This window comes from Lentinus tigrinus (genome assembly GCF_003813185.1).
Source record: "Lentinus tigrinus ALCF2SS1-7 unplaced genomic scaffold L226scaffold_5, whole genome shotgun sequence".
Lineage (NCBI taxonomy): Eukaryota > Fungi > Basidiomycota > Agaricomycetes > Polyporales > Polyporaceae > Lentinus > Lentinus tigrinus.
Genome location: NW_027137914.1, coordinates 514844 through 533598, shown reverse-complemented (window position 1 = coordinate 533598; position 18755 = coordinate 514844). Strand labels below are relative to the sequence as shown.

Sequence of the window (18755 nt, the reverse complement as noted above, 5' to 3'; positions counted from 1 at the left end):
ACACAAATTTGAGCGAGCGTACCAGAGGTACTGTATGTTGCTGGCGCCGACTCGGAATGGGTGTACTTTGCGCAAAGGTCATCTCCGACGTCCGCACTTGCAGAGTTCCTTCAGCCTCGAGCTCCTGGACCCTCACTAGCGGTACTGCCGACGAAAGAAAAGATCAACTCACTACGGAGACTGTCGCTCATATAGCCCGTAGGGCTCTGCCGCGCGCAAGGTAGTAAGTAGTAGGACATCCTATAGAGAACACGATGAACGTAGATTACAAGCGGGGCAAGGAATGATAGCATAAATGGTCCTGTAACACGCATAATCACAAAAGCCTCAAGCAGCCTGTGGAAGTATGGTTAAGATTTTGAACGTGCCAGTATGGTCAGAGTATACCGTGCTCACCGCAGGTTTGGTACCGGTACCGAACCGCTCAGCACGCTTCTTCCTGCGTTCGAGCTCTTCCGCATCGGCAGGTATCTCTAGGGCTGCGTCCCGCTGCCGCTTCCTGCCGTTATTCTTGCCGGTAGGGGCTTGAGGGTCAGACTTAGGTTTAGTGCCAAAACGTGCTGCGCGGGCGGCCAACTTGTCCGGGTCCTACAAGCAGTACGGAGAACGGGTTTGCGTTAGTATAACGTTGAAGTAGGCAAGAGGACTGGGCATGATGTACATCCTGCCGGGTAGCTTTCGCATTCTTGCCGTTAGCCGCAGGTTTGCCCTTCTTTGTTGGGAGTGGCGTAGGTTTGGGCTCTACCAACGGGATGCCGAACCGCTCTGCACGCGCTCTCCGCTTCGCGGCCTCCTCGTCTTCAGGTGGTTTCACCGCATCGCCGTTCGTCGAGGGCTCTTCAGCCTTCTTGGGACTAGAGGGAGCTGGGGCCTAGGTGCAGTGTCAATATGTTATGTTCGACGTCCGTGACTATCCCACATGCAGTCGGAATAAGAAGGCAACGCATGGTGAGAAGGCCTTTGTCTGAGCTTCCACGCTGGATATGGCTGGGGACAGGCATGGCTACAATATGCGCGAGAGGCTAGAGTGGCCGACATGGACAAGCGGGAATGAGTGTCGACGTATGTGGTCTCTAGGAAACTCCGCGTAGCTGTCCTTGACGCATGGTGCTCTGACATGCAGTGTGTGGAGTAGTGGAACGTACCGCTTCAGGCGCGGTTTGCGATGATGCAGCGGGCGCAGGAGCAGCCTTCGCCTTCGATGTTGGGGCAGACCTAATGAGACGCGTTAGTGAGCTGAAGACGTACCAAATGGCTCGCCAGCGAGAGTTCTACGTACGCTTTCGGTGGCTGTGGCGAAGACGCGACGCGACGCGCGCGTTGAGCAAAGGTTGAACGTTGAAGAAAGGCAACAATGGAACACGCACTGGCTCGGACGTTGCTGGTGAGCTCTCTGTAGCAGCCGAAGGGTTCTCTGAGGTCTGTGCGGGGGTAGGACCGTGAATCTGGTTGTAGACGTCGACGGCGTCGGGGGAAGCAAGGATCTTGGCAATGAGGTCCTGCTTGTTGGCCTTGCCGGTGATGGCGACGTTGGCTTTTGAGAGAATGTCTTTGAGGTCGACGACCTTGAGGGCTTTACTGGAGCGCGAGGTCAGCAGAGGGACGATGAGCAGAAGGGGAGGACGTGCAGCTTGGACTCCATGGTGGTGGCAGGTGGCGAAGGAGTTCGTTCCCGATTAGGCAGGGAAGCGTGACAGTGACCAATCGGGACGGCGGAGGGCTGCGACATCTTACTGGGCGAAGCGTGGGTTGCAGCTGGTTGGCCAGTGCAAGGAGCTCAGCTCGGCCAATCACATACTCATTCCTATAATCATGGACCCCGTCAATCACCTCTTCAATTCCAACCCTTATCACGACTACCGTACGTCTTCTCCTCCTCGTCCCCCCTGGCCCCACGCTGACCCCATCCCAGAGGACGGCACGCTCTACGGTCTCTACAGCCACCAGCAGCACCCCCAGCAGCACCCCCAGCACCCCCAGTTCCACCCCCACCCCCATCCCACCCAGCATCAGCACCCGCACGCACACCCTCACCCCCATTCGCACCCCCACCCCCATGCCTCCCGTCACCCCTCACCCGGCCCCTCTCCCGCAGGCACCCCCATCCCCCACTCGCCCCATCTCTTCCTCCAGCACCATCTTCCTCCGACAGGGCAGCCAGACCCCCAACCTCAGTCCCAGCAGCCCCGAGAGCCAGATCCGCCCGTAGACCAGATTCAGGATGACGCTCCCATGGATGAGGAACCTCTCTACGTGAATGCCAAGCAGTACTACCGCATTCTCAAGCGGCGAGTCGCCCGTGCCCGTCTCGATGAGGTCCATAAGCTCGCCAAGCAGAGGAAGGTGCGTCGCTTCCCACTTTCCCCAGCTTGCCACCGGCCGACCTTTATCCCCCCTTGTTCGCATCCGAACTCCTCTACAGCCATATCTGCATGAATCCCGTCACAAGCATGCTATGCGACGGCCCCGTGGCCCAGGAGGACGCTTCCTCACGGCAGAAGAGATTGCTGCTCAAAAGGCGCAACAGGAGGCCGAGGTCGTTCCTTCTGGCTCGGCCTCGATCGACGGCGACGGCGAAGACGACGACGACGCCATGGGCGAAGCTAGCAAGGACGCCGACATGGCCGTCGACAGCCCTATTGACCCCCCTAAACCCGCAACCGCGCCCGCTCCAGTTCAGATGCAGCCTCCGCCCCATAGTCAACAGCCCGATAAGCTGCCTGACATCCGGCCTCCCGCTGTCACGCAAGGGCAGCCGCTGTTGCAGCCCCGTCCTCATGCTGCCGCCTCGGCCCTTCAGCCTCAACCCCAGCTGCAGCCCCAGGCTCAGATCCAGACGCATCCACCGGCGTCCATGGTGACGCAGCCGCAGCCTACGCCGCAAACAAAACCCCAGCCGTCGCCGATGCCTCCTGCTCCCGTCCAGTCTCCTCACCCCCCACCACCCGCGCACTCTCCCTTCAATATTCAGCTCGGTCATAACCCCGGCGCTGTCAATCTGTTGAACGTAGGCTTCCCGTCGTCCATGTCCCATCCTGCGACGCCTGCTCCACTTTCGCCGCATTCCGATGTCATGAACCCTTTTGATCACGTGCCCACGCCTGATCCCTACTCACGCCCACTTCCCCCGCGTCCGATGCCAGGGATGCACACCCACAGTCATGCCGGCCAACCCGGGCAGGCTGCACACACCCACAGTCATGCTGGACAACCGGGTCAGGCCGCACACATGCACGGAGGGCAGCCGGGAATGGCGGTTGCAGGAGCCCAGTCTCCCCCGCCGGCGACCAACCAGCCTTCCATGTCGCTGCGTGCGCCGTATCACGCCGCGATGCAAATGCACCACGTTCCCCATCCCCATGCGCACGCGCGCCATCATGCAACGTTTATCAATAGGTCCGAGCGGCTGTATGGGAGCGGCCCAGCGGACCATGCCGTGATGAACATTTCCGCGGAGGGAATAAAGGGCGACATGCAGCGGCGGGGGAGCGACCTGATGCGCGGATTCGGGAACGCGTCCAACGCAAAATAGAATTGGCTCCCGGTACATATGCACATACGTACATATGTGTGCTCAAAGGGCAATGCGTCGCATGTAAGTTAGGTATGGGACAGGTGTTTTCTGGCTTTTCTTGTGTCATTCACGACTTGTGTTCTCGGGTTCACTTATTTTTAAGGTCTGCTGTCGCCTCAGTGCTCCTGCCTATCATCACATTGTCAGGTCCACTACTTCTTGCTGTTCGAATCGCGTCCTTCATGCCCTCCGTCCCCATCCATGTCAAGCTTTTATTAGAGTCCCGGTCCTTAATGACCGTTTGTAACAACAAAACCTAACCACTTAGACTTTCATGCCAACCAGGGTGGTCTGTCGTAGCGTACATGTTCTCGTGTCATCGTGTTTGTTCCGTTGTTGCTTGCAGTAAATCTAAGTCCCATTTCTTGGTTAGTCCCTCATCTCCGAACGGTGTGCATGCACGGTATGTCGGAGCAAGATTCATCACAGTAAGTTGATGTGTCTCTTGACTTCGACGCGTCATCTGTGCTGACCCTAGTATCCCCTGCAGGTCTGGAACAACTTCATTCGACACGTAAACAGGTGCCTCCTCGATCATCGCACCGTACTAGCATTCAATGCAAACGCGGAGCCGTCGGAGGTCGGAGAGTCACGTCGATGGCTGTTTCGACGAGGCTACCTAACTCCAGACTTGTCGCTTACTCGACGCGCCGCTTGCTGACTTCTGCAGGCCACGACGGAGTTTAAGACATCCGACGGTGGGCGTCATTGCCGTCGAAACCATGTCCGAATCCCCGTTCGTCGACAAGCTCTGGGGACTCTGCAGTGGCGGCCAGCAGATACATAGTAGTCTTTGACCGGTGAGTGTCGGAACTATTCGACATAGACATCAACACTGACGACATTACTGTCGGGCATCTGGGGCTGAATATGATCATCGTGGTACAGCAGACATGCGCAATGGCATGCTCGTCGCACGAGGCTGATTCCGGTGTGCAGCCATCGAGAGAGACGTTAGGCAATCCAGGCTGGAACTGGAGCGAATTCCTCTTCCTACCAGGACGCCACAAATTCTGGAGCCGTGCAGCATTGGCAACAACGAGCTCGTGAGTAAGCACGGTATTGAGACCTTGATGACCATCCCGCAGTGGGCGAGAACCTTCGTACGTACCACTACCTGATCGTCCGTCATCATGGATTGACTTCTCTCGCAGAGGTAAGTGCTTATCGCGCATGCATGCTCACTGCCTGTGGCTGACCTCGAATAGGACCACATGCACGTCCCTATAGGGAGTGAAATCGACTTGCAATCCAAGACGGGATCTCGAGGCTGCTGCAAGCCTCCAACAACAGCTGTACGAGTCCATGCATCGTTGCAATGCCACAAATGGACTCACGCACAACAATAGACAACACCGGAAAGGATCGCTGACCTCTCGCACCGTCAGTGACGATGAGCTTCGTCCCAGCGAAGAGCCTCCTGTCGGAGTAGCGGCAAGTGAAGTGGGTCAAGGGTGCGCGAGGGGCAGCCAAGAACCTTTCACCGGCTATTCAGAAGCGGTACGAGAAGCAGATCATGGACTTCGCAACCTCCGCAGAGGGAGAGTGAGTTCTGGAGCGCTATTTGACCATATTCATGTGTACATTGACACCGTGTAGGGTCATGCCTTTCGCCGGCTTCCTACCTGCCGTGGGCCTACAGCCATGTCTATCGCATCTGCTCTGATGCATCCGCTCTCCCGCGGGAGTGCACACATTGAGTCTGCGGACCTCACGGTGGCGCCCGTTATAGACCAAAGTAAACACACTATCATCTTCGTGCTGCTGTTCGTTGACCTGGCGCATCTCCTGCAGACTACTTCGCGCGCCCGGAAGACTCGGAAGTTTTGTTCGCCACTAAGAAGTTCCCTCTCAAGTTGCAGAAGACGGCGCACTTCGGAGAGGTCGTGAGGGAGCAGCTCGCTCCTACTCCAGACGAGATCCCTTCGGATGAGAAGATGAAGGACCACACTCAGAACAACCGCCTCGCTGTTTGGGACGGCTTCTTTGCTGCCCCAGTAGGATGGGGGTGTCATGGACCCGACCCTGATTCCTGAAGCCTGAAGGTCTGCGGGACGACCGATGTCCGCGTGGTACGTACGAGGGACTAGTAGCCATGAACAAGACGGGTGTGTGTATATACTGTAAATCTATCTACCGCGTGGCCGTACAGTGAAGTACCAATCCCGTATCCAGCTGATGAGTTGAGCGGGAATACGAGGGATTGATACAGAGGTCGACTTCGGCTTCCAGAGGCACTGTAGCTGGAAGCACCGTAAGATGCACAGTGGTATTGGATATAGCGATCATACAACATGGGGTACTGGATCGACAACCACCGTCAGCTTAGTCCATACTAACATGCGAAGGACTCACTAGATGACGTCAAGACAGATATACACCCATCAGTAACCTTGAAGGTTCTCGTCTCGCTCCCTCTCCCTATCCAACTTCCGCTGCCTGGCGGTCTCGCGTGCCGTAGAGTCTTCACGGCATGCTTGCACGAGCAGACGGGCCTCGTGGATGCCGAGGCGGACACGGCGCACCTCCGACGCCATGTCGAGTTCCATGCTCTCAAGAAGCTCGAACAGGGACGTGACGTGCTTTGGCTGAATCGGCGCGGAGGGAATGCGCGGCGAAGACGGCTTTGATCGAGGCTTGCTGGGCGGACGAGGAGCGCCGAGGCGCCCTGCCCCAAGGCGGGCGGAGGGCGAGGAAGGTGGGCAGGGCCCGATGGTGATCGTAGGGAGGGGCCCGGCGAGGGTTGCAAAGAGGTCGTCTGGGAGTGGAAGAAGACCACCCGAGAGGAGGGGGGACTGGGAAATGGCTACCGGGAGCACCGGAGCAGCAGCACGGGTTGAGACCATTGTAGGATGCAGGTAGTGTGTTCGAACGAGTGTATGTAGGGGCTAGACTGACGGATAGCCTGCGGGATGAGGCCTGAGGGGTATACTAGGAGGGCGGTATGCTAGAGTGCCGGAGGTTCATGTTCGTCTTGCGCACGTTTATATAGAGTCCTCCCGAAGAAGCTGGCGTGCCAATCGGGTCCGCCATGTGTTATGTTGCGGAAGCGAGCGAAGAGGTCGGACTGCAGATTTGTCGAACCGCGGTAGAGCCAGAGAGCAGCTAGAAGACAGCTAGGATGGACAGAACGAGTCACAGCGAGCCGGGAAGATGGACGTTCGCAGCGAGCTGGGAACACGCGCCGTTTGTGCGCGACCACAGCGCCCGAGCAAGGGATTACGTAACACGAGAGCCTCCGAAGACGCGCGGGGCGAGCTCGTCGTCGCCGACACTCTCCTCATCATCTACCCAAACTTCGCGACATGTCTCTAGCCAGGGCTGCCGGTGCCATCGTTCGCCCCTCAAAGCGTGCCGGCACCACTCTTCTCCAGCGCAGAGCCGCGTCTTCGCACGCGCACGACGAGCACCACCACGAGGAGTACCACGATACGAACGTGTACGAGCCCGAAGGTGCGTTTGGTTTACTAGGCATCACCATATGCTGCTAACATCTCGTCTCTGGACCTCGCAGTTTTCAACACCTCCTTCTGGCGCAGGGCTGTCATTGCTGCCGTCGGCGTCGTCGCATTCTACAAGTATGCGCCCGCACCCGGGGACGACAACCCCATTGCAAAGTACATCTCCAGCACCATGACTCCCGCTGAGGTGTGGCACAACATGGCTTTCAAGCACCTCGCCATGTCCGCCCAGGGCTCGGACGACACTAAGCTTATGGTGGACGCAAAGCCTCCGACTGTGCACCGGTATCGTTACCCTCAGTGCGTATCATGTTATACTCTGGGAAGGAACGGAGGATTCTCATCACTGTCGCCGCTCTTTATTATAGGCGTTTCGAGCAGTACTCTCCCAACTCGCAGCCTGTTGGTATCAAGCTCAGTGTGGACGACATCGTTGTAAAGCGAGACTAGATCGTGCGCGAATACAGTTTACTCGTTCATCTCTATCTTGTTGTCCCCTTTACGCTCCTCAAACTCTACACGCTTGTGACGAGAGGTAAGATTCACGATTCAGAATAGACTACCAGAGAAGAAGCGGTATCGTACACCAAAATCAGGAAGCCGTTTGGTTGAGTAAGACCTGCACTTCTATATTACACTGCGTTGCCCTGCACTCAAAGTTTGGACTTCTTCGCGCGAATCTTCTTCAGTTCGGCGACCTCATCCACAGTGGGCAGTACAAAGTTGTACTGCCACACCCACACCCGTCCACCGTGGACCTCCCCCTCCTTAAAGCCCATTTCTGCCCAACGCTTAGGGTCTCGCTCCTCTGTGAGCTGACAGATGAGCGACTTCTTGGTAGCGAAAACAGGGTCTGTGCCGAGGAATGGAGAGTGCGAGGGGTAGAGGGCTGAAGTGAGGCTGTGAGGTAATGGTCAGCACATGATTCGATCCGTTGGGATGAAGGGCGCACTCGTCGTATCCGGGTGCTTTCACGGTGAAGTGGATATGAGATGCGCGATGAGGGTGACGACCTGCGAGCATTTCAGTGCTCGACGAACGAGGCGGAGAAAGATAAACTCACCGAGTGCGTGCAGGAGGTCACCCGTAGGCCCATCGCTAGGCTGCAAAATCAGAAGGTCAGGCGCATGCAGTACGAGACCAAGCAGGGAACAAACAATAGGATACGCGGTGGGTAGGATACCGCGGTAGCTGAAGGTTCCATCGGGGTTGGCCAAAATCTTGCCTCGGTCGTTAGGCTCTTCTCGATCTGGGTACTGGATATCGTAGACACCGTCTCCGTCGGCTTGCCACTGTTGAGGTTGTGAGTGGTTTGTGGAATCTTGAATGCAATTATTACTGACCACATCCACGGTAGCATCCCTGATGCCTTCACCCTTCAGGTTCTTGACGGTGCCAGAGAAGTACATCGTTTCTCCTTGTGTGTTGGACTTCGCGAGTGACGAACCAGATGGAACAGTTGGCGCATCCTCGGTATAGAATGGACCAGGTTCGCATCCATCAGTACAGCCCTGGAGTCCTGTTTATCAGCACCGCGTCCAGAAGCCAGACGAAGAGATGTACCGGAGGCTTCGGATGGTTGATCTCATCCACGAGCGCGCTTAAGCCCATGCAGTCGCTCAGAAGGACAAACTCATTCTTGTACTCCGTGCTCTCTTTCCCGGCGCGTGTGAGGAACTTCACGGCTTTGGTCCATTCCTCGTGGGTGAGCTGCGTCTCGCGCGCGAATGCATGGAGGTGCGAGACGAGCGCAGCGATCAGCTCGAGGGTGCGGGGGTCCTTGCTGAGGCTCTTGTGCAGTTCCTGCACACTGCGAAGGTAGCGCCGGGGCGTGAACAGATGTTCCGATATACTTTGGAGCTGGATAGAGCAGAGCACGTACTGGTCGGTGATGGTGTAGCCCGAGTCCTCACGGAAGTCGCGCTCCAGTGGGAGATCTTGCGGGACTTCGTTCTCGAGCTGAGCACGGATGGCGCGCCCGACCAGGAGCGGGTTCTTCATCTGCTGCTCAGAGGCCATCTTGGTCGTCGTTCGGGTCGCGAGTGCGTTCGTCGCGTCTAGGTTAAGGATGCGAGTCTGCCAATCCGTGTCTCGGTATTGCAGCCTCTTATATAGGGGTTAGACGCGTCGAGGAGTAGCGAGCGGCGGCCGTGATACGAATAGATAGATCTATGTCGCCTAATGGTGTATCTTCGCCCGCCGTCGGCGTGTCTTCCGAGAGAAGGGCGTGGGTGAAGAGAACGGCAAGCTGAATCATGTTGGGCCGCGCTGGGTCAGGAGAAGATGCACGCCGGGCACCGGGGGTCTCACGCGAACACGTCCTGTGACCTCTTGTCCTGAAGCTGGAACAGACGAGGTGTGCCGCTGGCGGTCATCGTGCACGGTGCGGGCTGCGAGGTGCGCAAGGCATGGATATGCGGGAGGAATGTTTATGCGCACCCGCGGCACTGCAGTGAAGAGGCAGGTGATGATCTCATTGTATGCGATCATACCAGGAATGCTTCCGTGCGGACTCGTGCTGGCTCACCGTTCATGTATCATTACGCATAGCGGAGGCAGGACTGGCTATCAAATCTCTTCTGGTGTTCAACGTGAATGTGTGCGTGCTGCGTGAGTTGGTAACCCAGCAAGCAATCAACAAAAGCAAATCCCAGCGTGCTCATCCACTCAGCCTTGTTCGCATGGCGGGCAGCTTGCTGGCTCATGGATCATGGGATGGCCATGAATGTTATCTTCGCACTGTCCTACATCCGTAGAAGGCCCCCGCAACGAAAGGCTTTGTAGCGCGTAGCTTACTGAGGATTATCTCGTCACTAATGGATGCGAGTATAATAGAGCTAATTTGGATGATATTCATATCTCGATCTTCCAACCGATTTCCAGTTCATTGAACCAGCCTATGGGCATAATTGGCCGAAGCCAGCACTTGGTACTCAAATTTCGTGAGGGAGTCATAGAGCTGGCAGGAGGTCGTCCACAGGAGACGTGGCTGGAGTTCAAGAACGGGATGGCCAGGAAAGGGAAATCTGCTGACATGAGCGGGTGTTGAGTAGGTTGTTGATGTCGCGTCGTCAACGCGTTTTGCACACGCGCCGTCGACTTGCAGAACGCCAACGTGAACTCGGTCGGCTCGACGGCTCTGTTCTCCTCCACCATTACGTGCAGTATACCCCTCGCCAGCACGCCCCCCTGTCCTCCGACATGGCGTGCAAGTTTCGACGTCGATCACGGCAGGTAGCCCTCCTCGCCCTCTTCGCCAATGCCGCCCTCGCCAGCACCCCCCTCGTCGACTTCGATCGCATGGGCAAAGTCGGCCTCGCAGGTGCCTTCGCAGGTCTCGATGTTGTCGACAATTCTACTTCTTCCGTAACGTTTGACCCCACCACCGCCTCCCTCCTCTCCCGCTCCTCCGACGGCTTTCTCTCCAAAATCGCGTCGACAAATGCGGGCGGCAGCATCCTCGCCGGCTGCGCGCTCGACGACGTCTTCTACTTTGCAGGGAGCTTCTCGTCCGTCAACTCCACGTCCGCGAACAACATCGCGTCGTACTCCGCATCGTCGCGCACGATCTCCCCCCTGGGCAGCAACTCGCCGAACGGTGCCGTGCGCGCGCTCTACTGCGATGTATCGAGGAAGCAGGTGTGGGCAGGTGGTCTCTTCAGCTCTCCAGGCGCATCCATCGCGGTCTGGGATACCGCATCGTCCTCCTGGTCCCCAGCTCCCTTCGGCGGGCTGACAGGTGCGGCCGCTGAAGTCTTGTCTATCACGTCCAACTCGTCCCAGTCCAGTCTTTACATCTCCGGCTCCTTCCTCTCCTCCTTTGGCAATGGTTCTGTTGCCATCAACAGTACCAACAACCCTAATGTCCCCTTCTCCTCTGGCGCCACGCCCTTCTCATCCTCCCTCGTCCCCGTACCCCTCCAGGACGCGCAGATTAATGCCGGGCCGTCGTCTACGGACAGTGGCTTCAGCAACATCAACAACACCCTATGCCCCGCCGGTCCCGATGGCCCAGGGAACACATGGTTCGCTCGCTCTGCTGCCAAGGCGGTCATCACCGTTAGGAAGTTCTCGTTCTTGACTGCCACCGGTATCCGCATCGGTAACACCTTTTTGGATGGTCGCGGAACCACTGCTTTTAGGTGCGCCGCATAAGTCAATCCGACTCTTCATGCTAACTTACATCCCGCATAGCGTCGCCACAATCCCCGACAACGCTGTTCAGAAGTTGACATACCTAGATCCCACGGACAACCAGAACAAGACCTGCACTGACAGCTGCCCCCTCCTGACTGATCCCAGCATCCCGTACCAGGATTTCTTGTTCCAAGAGGACACGGATATTACGGGTTTCCAGCTCACCTTGTCAGACTGGAAGGGTGATGGTCCTGGTCTGCACCTGCTGCAGCTTCTGTCATCTGGCGCGTTCGCGTCTTCTATCACCTCGCAGAACATCCAGTCGTGCTTTGCCCCTGGTCCTTCAAATGCGACGTTCACGGGAGACTGGTCCGAGAAAGTCGCAGATACGTCCATTGCCGGTACCACTCAGGCGGTCTTGGTTTCTACCGTTGACGTAGGAACCTCTTCCGCGGATGGCCCCAGTTTCACTTGGATGCCCTATGTCTCCGCGTCCGGCCAGTATGACATCAACCTCCTTGTCCCCGGCTGCACCAATTTCCAGGACTGTGACCTCCGTACAAGCGTGAAAGTCATTGTGTTCCCAGGCGGTGGTCTCGATCCTTGGGTCACCACCGTCTCACAGCGCAACACAGCGGACTCCGCGACGCTCGTGTACCGCGGTCCCATCGTCCCTTCTGCCCCAAGCTTTGTCACGACCGTGACCATGATGCTCGCTGACAAGCCAGAAGGCTCGGGTCAGAATGGCAAATACGAGCTGGTTGCGGACCGCGTGCAGCTCATCTTGACCAGCGCGAATGTCACCTCATCAAACTCGTCTTCCAGCGGCAACTCCACTGGTACCATCACCGAGCGCGGCTTTGGCTTCCTCGAGTGGCCGTTGAGTTCTTCCAGCGCGTCGTCTACCACGAGTTCTTTGGCCGCCATCCCGACTTCAGCGATCACCAGCTTCGATAATGCTGGTTTTGATCTCCTCAACGCGCTTGGTGGGGCCAGCTCGGTTGCTTCCACCAACGCCAGCATTGCAGCCGTCGCCCAGCACCCGTCTGGTGCCTTGTTCCTCGGTGGTCAGTTTACCTTGACCTCCGGCTCCGGCTCTGGCGCCCAGAACATGGTTGTCTTCAAGAACGGCGCCCTTGCGACCCTACCCAGCAATGGACTGAACGGGCCCGTGACTTCTCTGGTCGTCGATGGCGATAACGTGTACGTTGGAGGGTCATTCTCTGACACCGCCCAGTCCTCGAATAGCGCTCTAAAGAGCGTCGCTGTCTACTCCGTCTCGGGGAACAAGTGGTCGTCCATGGAGGGTGGTGTTGATGGAGCAGTCACTTCGCTCGACATCGCGGATGACCAAATCCTGGTCGCTGGCAACTTCACCCAGCTTCTAACGTCCAGCGGTAGTAGCACCGGCCAGAACGCGGCTGGTCTTGCTGCATGGGACATTTCGAGCAGTAGCTGGGTGAATAGCGGCGGCTTCCTGGTCGGGTCCTTGACATTCGTTGGTAATGGCACGTCCAGCGATTCGCAGTATGTCGCCGGCAACGTCGCTTCCTCACTGAAGTTCGGCGCGTCCGGATTCGTGATGCTGCAGAATGGGCAGGATGGTGAGCCTGAGGTTACCCCGCTCGGTATCCAGTTTGACTCGGGAAGTTCCTCCACGAGCTCGACGTCGTCGAAGACCCGCCGTGCGCATCACCGACGTACGGCTGCTGGTTGGATGCCGACGCTGCAGGTCTTTTCGCTTTTCAAGCGCCAGACGTCCGACGCGACTACCCTTGCCCCTCTTCCCGCACCCGCCCCTGCTCCGGCTCCCGCGGTTCTTGCGGGTGCCTTCTGGACCAACAGCTCGTCCTCGAAGGAGGTCGCCATCATTGGCGGCAACTTCACGTACACCGCCAGCGGCGTATCAGCTCAGAACCTCGCTATCTACAACGAGGACAGCAAGACGGTGACAGCGCTCAAGGGTAATCAGCCCAATGGCACTATCCGCGCTCTGCTTGTGAAGGGAGACAGCCTCTACGTTGGTGGCGAGTTCTCTATCCAGGGTCTCGACACCAATGGCTTCGCGATCTACGACTTGGCGAACCAGCGCTGGGACGTCTCCGGCGTCGACACACTCCAGGCCGGCTCAGGTTCCAGTGTCCTTGTCAGATCGATTACGGAATCTACCAGGGACGACCATACCGTTATCGTCGCAGGAACGTTTGCGCAGGCTGGCTCAAATCCGTGTCGTGCAATCTGCTCGTTGGATACCACCTCGAGGAAGTGGAGTGCGCTCGGCAATGGGATTCAGGGAGACGTGTCTACGGTCGTCTACGCTGGGGTAAGTCTTGTCCCTTGCCATTCATCGGTTCTCTGGAGCTCACTGGCTGCGTTTGACAGTCTGATTCGCTCATCGCTGCTGGATCTATCGCCCTCGCGGACAGCACCAGCGCCAACGTCGCCGCGTACTCTCTCGCGAACAGCACGTGGTCCTCTGTTGGACAGGGTAGCGACCTCCCTGGTCCTGTCACTGCTGTGGAGATCAACAACGGCAACGCGAGTAGCGTCTTCGCTGCAGGCCGGTAAGTTTAATTCTGTTTGCGATATGTTCTTGTCCCCTCTGACACCTGTGATAGTGCCTCGGACAACTCGTCTTCGTTCCTGTTCTACTGGGATGGCCAGTCATGGCACTCAGTTGGCTCTACTCTCGAGGGAACCACGGAGGTGTCCCAATTAACCATGGTGCCTCTCCAGAACACGCACGATGGCAACGGTGTCATCGAGCCTGACCGCGTCCTAATGGTTTCCGGCTCACTCTCCGACTCATCGTTTGGCAACGCGTCCTCCGCACTATTCGATGGCCAATCATTCATCCCATACATTGTTTCGACGTCGCAGTCGGGTACTCCGGGCACTGTTTCATCTTTGTTCCACTCGTTCAAGACCTTCAGCTTTACCCAGAAGCGTACGTATGTCTCTGTCAATGGCACGAACTCAACTAATACATGCTCCAGACTTCCTCGCGACTGGCGTCGTCATCCTCATCTCGATCGCAATTGGTGCGGGTATTGTCTTCTTGCTCGCGCTGATCGAGATTCTGTGGACGCTGTTCTCCCGCCGCGACGACAAGGTCAACCAGTTCGACGCTGCAGACATGGACGCCGATGATGACTCCACGCACCGCCCGTCCTCCCTCTTGGAGCACATCAATGCCGCTACTCGTTCAACGATCATAGGCGCGACAAGTCCGTTCGGGCCCCACTCTGAGAAGGAGGCGGGCTTCGCAGCTGTCCCTGGCAGTCCGCACGACGATCCATTCAGCGGACCCGATGCTAGCAACTATATTCGTGCGGAGACACCGTCAGATGCCCTTGGTGGTGCGCTCGACGGCGACGAGCCGAGCAGACCCGCGGTTGCCCGGTACTCGTTCGACGGCAAGGGCGACGGTGAGTTGCCCCTGAGGACAGGACAAGAGCTTGAGATCCTAGACGATAGAGATGCTGCGTGAGTGTCTCATTCGATCATACCAACAACGCAATGCTAACTTACCGGTAGATGGTGGTACGCGCGAGACTCGCGTACAGGACAGGAAGGTGTCGTCCCGGCAGCATATGTGTATTAGCCTATTTCCTCCCATGAACTCTTCTCGGATTGCAATTGAGCTTGCTTTCGTCGCATCGTCTGTATATGAAGCACTAGTGGTCTTGATACCCATGTCAATGACAAGATCGACCTTTAGGTCGTTCTCTCACGTTTCTCCTTGTCGTAGTTTCGCTTTTCTCTCAGTCTTGGATGCACTTAAAGACTATCCGCCCATCTATCATGACGATACATTGTCTCTTCTACAGTCACCTGTTCTGTCTAGCATTTCATCTGGCCCATGTTTATCGTGTGGTATACATTACGTACGAGCGGATAATACACAAGCCAAGGCGGCGTGAAAATAGCAGGATACAATCAATTATATGCGTATGCAAGACACCAAGCCGAGGACATGCATCTATAGGATCTGGGCACGGAAGTGCTTTTGCGAGTTGTTAATGAACCCGACCTTGGTCTTGAAATCTTCTTTCCGACGCTGGTCGCGGTGCTCGCGCACATGCCGTCCCGCCTCCCGCGCCTCTCCGGCGTTCCTCGCCTTCATAACGTCCGTACCTCGACCATATGCACCAAAGCCACCTCTGCTGGGTACGAGTGCGGAGTTCTTGTCGGCTAGCAACCGACGAACGAGAGCTGCGCCAGAATTGGGGTCCTCGGGCTTGCCGCCTCTCGGCGCGCCAGGGAAGGACTGTGCGTAGTACCGTCTCATAGTACGGTGGCCGATACGTGCGCCGGACGGCAGAACAAGCTCGTAGCCCGAATCGCCATACGTAATCTGGTTGTCTGGCAGCTCCTCCTCGTCCGATGAGTCGTCGCTGTCGTCCGAGGCATCTTCTTCGACTATCTCGTCCACCTCGCCGTCATCGTCCTCCTCATCTGAGACGTCTTCCCATCCCTCATGCTCCTCGGCCGCAGCATTCTTGCGGCGTTCCTCCTCCTTCTGCGCTTTCCGCGCAGCGCGCGCAGCTTTGCGAGCCTTGCGCTCCTCGGCATCCGGGTAGGATGTGGAAAAGTCGTAATAGTCGGAAATCTCGAGACGCTCGAGGTCGCTATCGTATGCAATCTTGCAGTGGCTCTTGTCGTGCATGTGCTTCCGGACAGCGTCGAGTGTGCGGAACTCGCTGTTGCAGTAGATGCAGGTGTTCCCGACGGCTATCTTCTCTCCAAGGTAAGTGATGAGACCGACGAGGTCGACCAAGAAATCAGCATCGGGAACGAAGAATGAGTGGGCGCTGGACATGTGGGTGAGGTTCTCTTCGATCGTGGACGCGGTAGAGGCTGCGCAAAAGAGACAGTTGGTCGGGGAGAGGCGGGAACGAGCAGCAGCGATCTTCTCGTCGATCGTCTGGTTGACCTGCTCATCGGTAGCATCCTCGTCTACCTGCAATGCAACGCCTTGCATCTGCGAAGTGACCTGCTCAACGCTGGGTTTCTCTGAGGCAGGGTGCGAAGAGGGGCCTGCTTCAGGCGCGGGTGTCCCTGCGGGTACTTGAGGAGCTTCTGCGAGAGCCTTGGCCTTGGCGGCCGCACGAAGCTCATTGTCCTTGTGCTTTTTCGACGCAAGGTGAGACCTGTACGCATTTTCGGTGGTGTAACTTTTCCTATATAAAGAGTCAATGAACGCCGCAGGTGTGAGGAGGTATGCAAACGTACCCGCAGATCTCGCAGGACGAACCCTTCGGAGAAGCCATGATCGCCGTCTCCGCCCTCCTTTCCAGTATCTTCTGGTCAAACAACGCCGCACTGACAGGTGGGAGACCGGCCACACGTCGCTTCATGTTGTATCTGTGGTGATCGGAGCGGTAGTGCTCCCCTGTTTCGCCTCAGCGACGTTCTCTGTGCCTGGGATTGTAAAATACTCACTCTGATCCTGCGCAGTGTGAAATGCGATGGTGCATGAGATGCATGTGTAGAGATTTGCCTGTAATACAGGCTGTGCAGTTAGGACGTCTGCCATAGTTTCGGATCGTGGTAGGGGTAGGAATCAGGATGGATGCAGAAGAGTCAAGACGGGGTGCTTGTGAGTAGCGCTCACAAGCTGAGTAATCTTATCTCATATGGGCGTCCACGCCATCTTATCTAATATTGTTTCGTTGAAAGAACTAAAGCTTGATGTTCAACATTCGCAGTGGTTCCGATTCCCGAAGCCACTTAACACCCTTGCCCCGACCTCGACGTACACCGGACTCGCGACACCGGCCGCGGACTAGTGCGACAGACATCTATCTTCGTGTGCTTCTACGGTGGGTCTGTGCTGTAAATTTCCCACATTTCTGAGATTGTCTTACTTCATCTCCAGCGGGTCGTCGACGCAACAGAGTGGCACACACACTTTGCCGCAGCGCATTCGATATTCGTGAGCAAATTGAACGCCATGTATGAGCCTCGGGGTAAGTTGCGGAAACAAGCAGATCACCTTATTTGTCGACTCACCGTTAGACTTAGGTGCATCTCCGACGCTTCCTCTTGAAATCCTCCACATCATAGCTGCTCATGCCGATGGGCATAGCCTCACACAGTTATGCCTTGCCAACAGCGTTGTGGGTGATGTGGCAGCGTTCTATCTGTATATGGACTTGCGTCTGAGGAAGCCGATCACCGTGGTGAAATGCCTCAAGACTATCAGCAAGCATCCCGAGCTGGGGAGACGTGTTCGCGTCCTCTCCATACATCTTCACCCTAAAGTCGGACCCCACTTCACCATAGGATTTGGCAAACTACTGAGGTGTGCGCTACACAACGTGACACAACTTATTTCCTTAGAGTTGATTCTCTACGGACATCGTTTCGGACGCTACCTTCTTGGATGTCCCGCGCGTATCAAGAACGTATCGCTCGCATGTGACTGGGATGCAGACCTCGATGTATGGTTTCGAGAGCAACCCGCTATCCAGAGACTCATTTTTCACGGCAATTCCCATCCGGCCCCGACGTCTATGCACCCCTCCGCGCTTCCTGAGCTCCAGTGCATTTTCGCCCAGCCTTCCGTGATCAGCCATTTCGTACCCGGCCGACCTGTCAAACGAGTCTTCGTCACAGTAGATCACCCTCGAGTCTTTTCAGGGCCAGCCATGGAGGCTATGGCACGATCTTGCAAGTAGTCTACAGGACCGGTCAACGCCGTCTACCTAATCCACTCCACACCTGCTGGGACCCAGCCCCTTCTTCCAGCAGAGATATTGGCACGACTCTCCTCAATTCCTCAGCATCTTCCAGGATTGACCAAGTTGTCTTTGCAAGTCCGTTCGTACTCGTTCGAGGAGGTGAGACCTCTATTACATTGTCCCGGAGCCCATTGTGATCTCCTTCGGCCCACAGCCGCTATGCGACATGCTCCGTGACTTCGTGGCCGGATTCGGCCAGCTGCAATATCTCGATTTCTTCACCAAGAAGGGCGACGATGAAGGATCCGAACTTGAGGTCCTAAAGCTTCCCGAACTGGCTCGATCCTTTGGCGAACGCTGTCCCTCGCTCCGCGCCATACGGTTTTCTATGAAATCACCCTTCACGGTCCGCTCCTCTGGAGAATGGATCGGATTACAGGACATCGAACGATTGTGTGAGGTGGCCTACAAGACGTTCGACCTTGAAGACTCTGTAGATCGCACAGCCGGACAAAATGATCCTACTCCGAGTCGCTCAGCTTTCATCACACCGGAGCTCAGAGAGGAACTGCTGAACGATCTGGAAACTAGCCTCATCAGAATCAGCATGCCTCTGGGATATCAAGGGGCGACAGTGGCCCGGGCCTTGGACGTAATGTCGCCGGAAAGCGACGCAGATATGGTCGTTGCCATCACTCTTGCGTACAGAGCCTTGCGACGTCTTTTGGACTCCGCGGGATAGGGATGGCGGGCCAACCGATTCTGTGTAACCTGTAGACTTCTTTGCTCCTGCGTTTAGTGAGGAGGACGACAGATTGCTGTACTCTACATCATGCAGCGGAGGGCAGAGCGTTCGAACCCGGGCAACGCGAGTTGGTGTGCGGGTACAGTAGTACA

General features: G+C 56.7%; 10 protein-coding genes across 10 annotated transcripts; 6 read left to right on the top strand and 4 right to left on the bottom strand.

The window, feature by feature from the left end:
• Positions 1 to 232: 232 nt before the first annotated feature.
• L226DRAFT_531594 (uncharacterized protein) lies at positions 233 to 1654 on the bottom strand. Its single transcript, XM_067680107.1, has 7 exons — positions 1629 to 1654; positions 1368 to 1578; positions 1280 to 1290; positions 1146 to 1215; positions 662 to 871; positions 397 to 588; positions 233 to 336 (listed from the first exon to the last, which is right to left on the bottom strand). Exons 1-7 carry the CDS (start codon positions 1640 to 1642, stop codon positions 328 to 330), a joined length of 717 nt encoding a protein of 238 aa, XP_067538816.1. The 5' UTR covers positions 1643 to 1654; the 3' UTR covers positions 233 to 327.
• Positions 1655 to 1796: 142 nt separating this feature from the next.
• On the top strand, positions 1797 to 3954 carry L226DRAFT_610202 (uncharacterized protein). Its single transcript, XM_067686132.1, has 3 exons — positions 1797 to 1861; positions 1913 to 2343; positions 2423 to 3954. Exons 1-3 carry the CDS (start codon positions 1813 to 1815, stop codon positions 3530 to 3532), a joined length of 1590 nt encoding a protein of 529 aa, XP_067538815.1. The 5' UTR covers positions 1797 to 1812; the 3' UTR covers positions 3533 to 3954.
• Positions 3955 to 5218: 1264 nt separating this feature from the next.
• Positions 5219 to 5610, top strand: L226DRAFT_567914 (FAD-linked reductase; the record flags this gene model as incomplete). Its single annotated transcript, XM_067684102.1, has 2 exons — positions 5219 to 5312; positions 5369 to 5610. The coding sequence occupies 2 exons, from the start codon at positions 5219 to 5221 to the stop codon at positions 5608 to 5610; spliced, it is 336 nt and encodes a 111-aa protein (XP_067538814.1).
• L226DRAFT_558252 (uncharacterized protein) lies at positions 5527 to 6731 on the bottom strand. The gene is made up of 2 exons (XM_067683229.1): positions 5930 to 6731; positions 5527 to 5876 (listed from the first exon to the last, which is right to left on the bottom strand). Exon 1 carries the CDS (start codon positions 6418 to 6420, stop codon positions 5959 to 5961), a length of 462 nt encoding a protein of 153 aa, XP_067538813.1. The 5' UTR covers positions 6421 to 6731; the 3' UTR covers positions 5527 to 5876; positions 5930 to 5958.
• A 114-nt stretch (positions 6732 to 6845) lies between these two features.
• L226DRAFT_610200 (uncharacterized protein) lies at positions 6846 to 7533 on the top strand. The gene is made up of 3 exons (XM_067686131.1): positions 6846 to 7027; positions 7089 to 7335; positions 7404 to 7533. The coding sequence occupies exons 1-3, from the start codon at positions 6880 to 6882 to the stop codon at positions 7483 to 7485; spliced, it is 477 nt and encodes a 158-aa protein (XP_067538812.1). The 5' UTR covers positions 6846 to 6879; the 3' UTR covers positions 7486 to 7533.
• A 29-nt stretch (positions 7534 to 7562) lies between these two features.
• L226DRAFT_531589 (aromatic compound dioxygenase) lies at positions 7563 to 9419 on the bottom strand. Its single transcript, XM_067680106.1, has 7 exons — positions 8918 to 9419; positions 8599 to 8845; positions 8379 to 8546; positions 8193 to 8327; positions 8099 to 8138; positions 7988 to 8048; positions 7563 to 7935 (listed from the first exon to the last, which is right to left on the bottom strand). The coding sequence occupies exons 1-7, from the start codon at positions 9052 to 9054 to the stop codon at positions 7689 to 7691; spliced, it is 1035 nt and encodes a 344-aa protein (XP_067538811.1). The 5' UTR covers positions 9055 to 9419; the 3' UTR covers positions 7563 to 7688.
• Positions 9420 to 10154: 735 nt separating this feature from the next.
• L226DRAFT_480948 (uncharacterized protein) lies at positions 10155 to 15105 on the top strand. Its single transcript, XM_067676910.1, has 6 exons — positions 10155 to 11177; positions 11230 to 13495; positions 13555 to 13736; positions 13791 to 14119; positions 14169 to 14658; positions 14710 to 15105. The coding sequence occupies exons 1-6, from the start codon at positions 10237 to 10239 to the stop codon at positions 14774 to 14776; spliced, it is 4275 nt and encodes a 1424-aa protein (XP_067538810.1). The 5' UTR covers positions 10155 to 10236; the 3' UTR covers positions 14777 to 15105.
• Positions 14957 to 16748, bottom strand: L226DRAFT_551060 (uncharacterized protein). The gene is made up of 3 exons (XM_067682798.1): positions 16618 to 16748; positions 16408 to 16567; positions 14957 to 16355 (listed from the first exon to the last, which is right to left on the bottom strand). Exons 1-3 carry the CDS (start codon positions 16709 to 16711, stop codon positions 15155 to 15157), a joined length of 1455 nt encoding a protein of 484 aa, XP_067538809.1. The 5' UTR covers positions 16712 to 16748; the 3' UTR covers positions 14957 to 15154.
• A 148-nt stretch (positions 16749 to 16896) lies between these two features.
• Positions 16897 to 17942, top strand: L226DRAFT_286903 (uncharacterized protein). Its single transcript, XM_067673601.1, has 3 exons — positions 16897 to 16997; positions 17054 to 17144; positions 17200 to 17942. The coding sequence occupies exons 2-3, from the start codon at positions 17129 to 17131 to the stop codon at positions 17853 to 17855; spliced, it is 672 nt and encodes a 223-aa protein (XP_067538808.1). The 5' UTR covers positions 16897 to 16997; positions 17054 to 17128; the 3' UTR covers positions 17856 to 17942.
• Positions 17943 to 18703, top strand: L226DRAFT_286904 (uncharacterized protein). The gene is made up of 2 exons (XM_067673602.1): positions 17943 to 18017; positions 18073 to 18703. The coding sequence occupies exon 2, from the start codon at positions 18085 to 18087 to the stop codon at positions 18598 to 18600; it is 516 nt and encodes a 171-aa protein (XP_067538807.1). The 5' UTR covers positions 17943 to 18017; positions 18073 to 18084; the 3' UTR covers positions 18601 to 18703.
• The last annotated feature ends 52 nt before the right edge of the window (positions 18704 to 18755 follow it).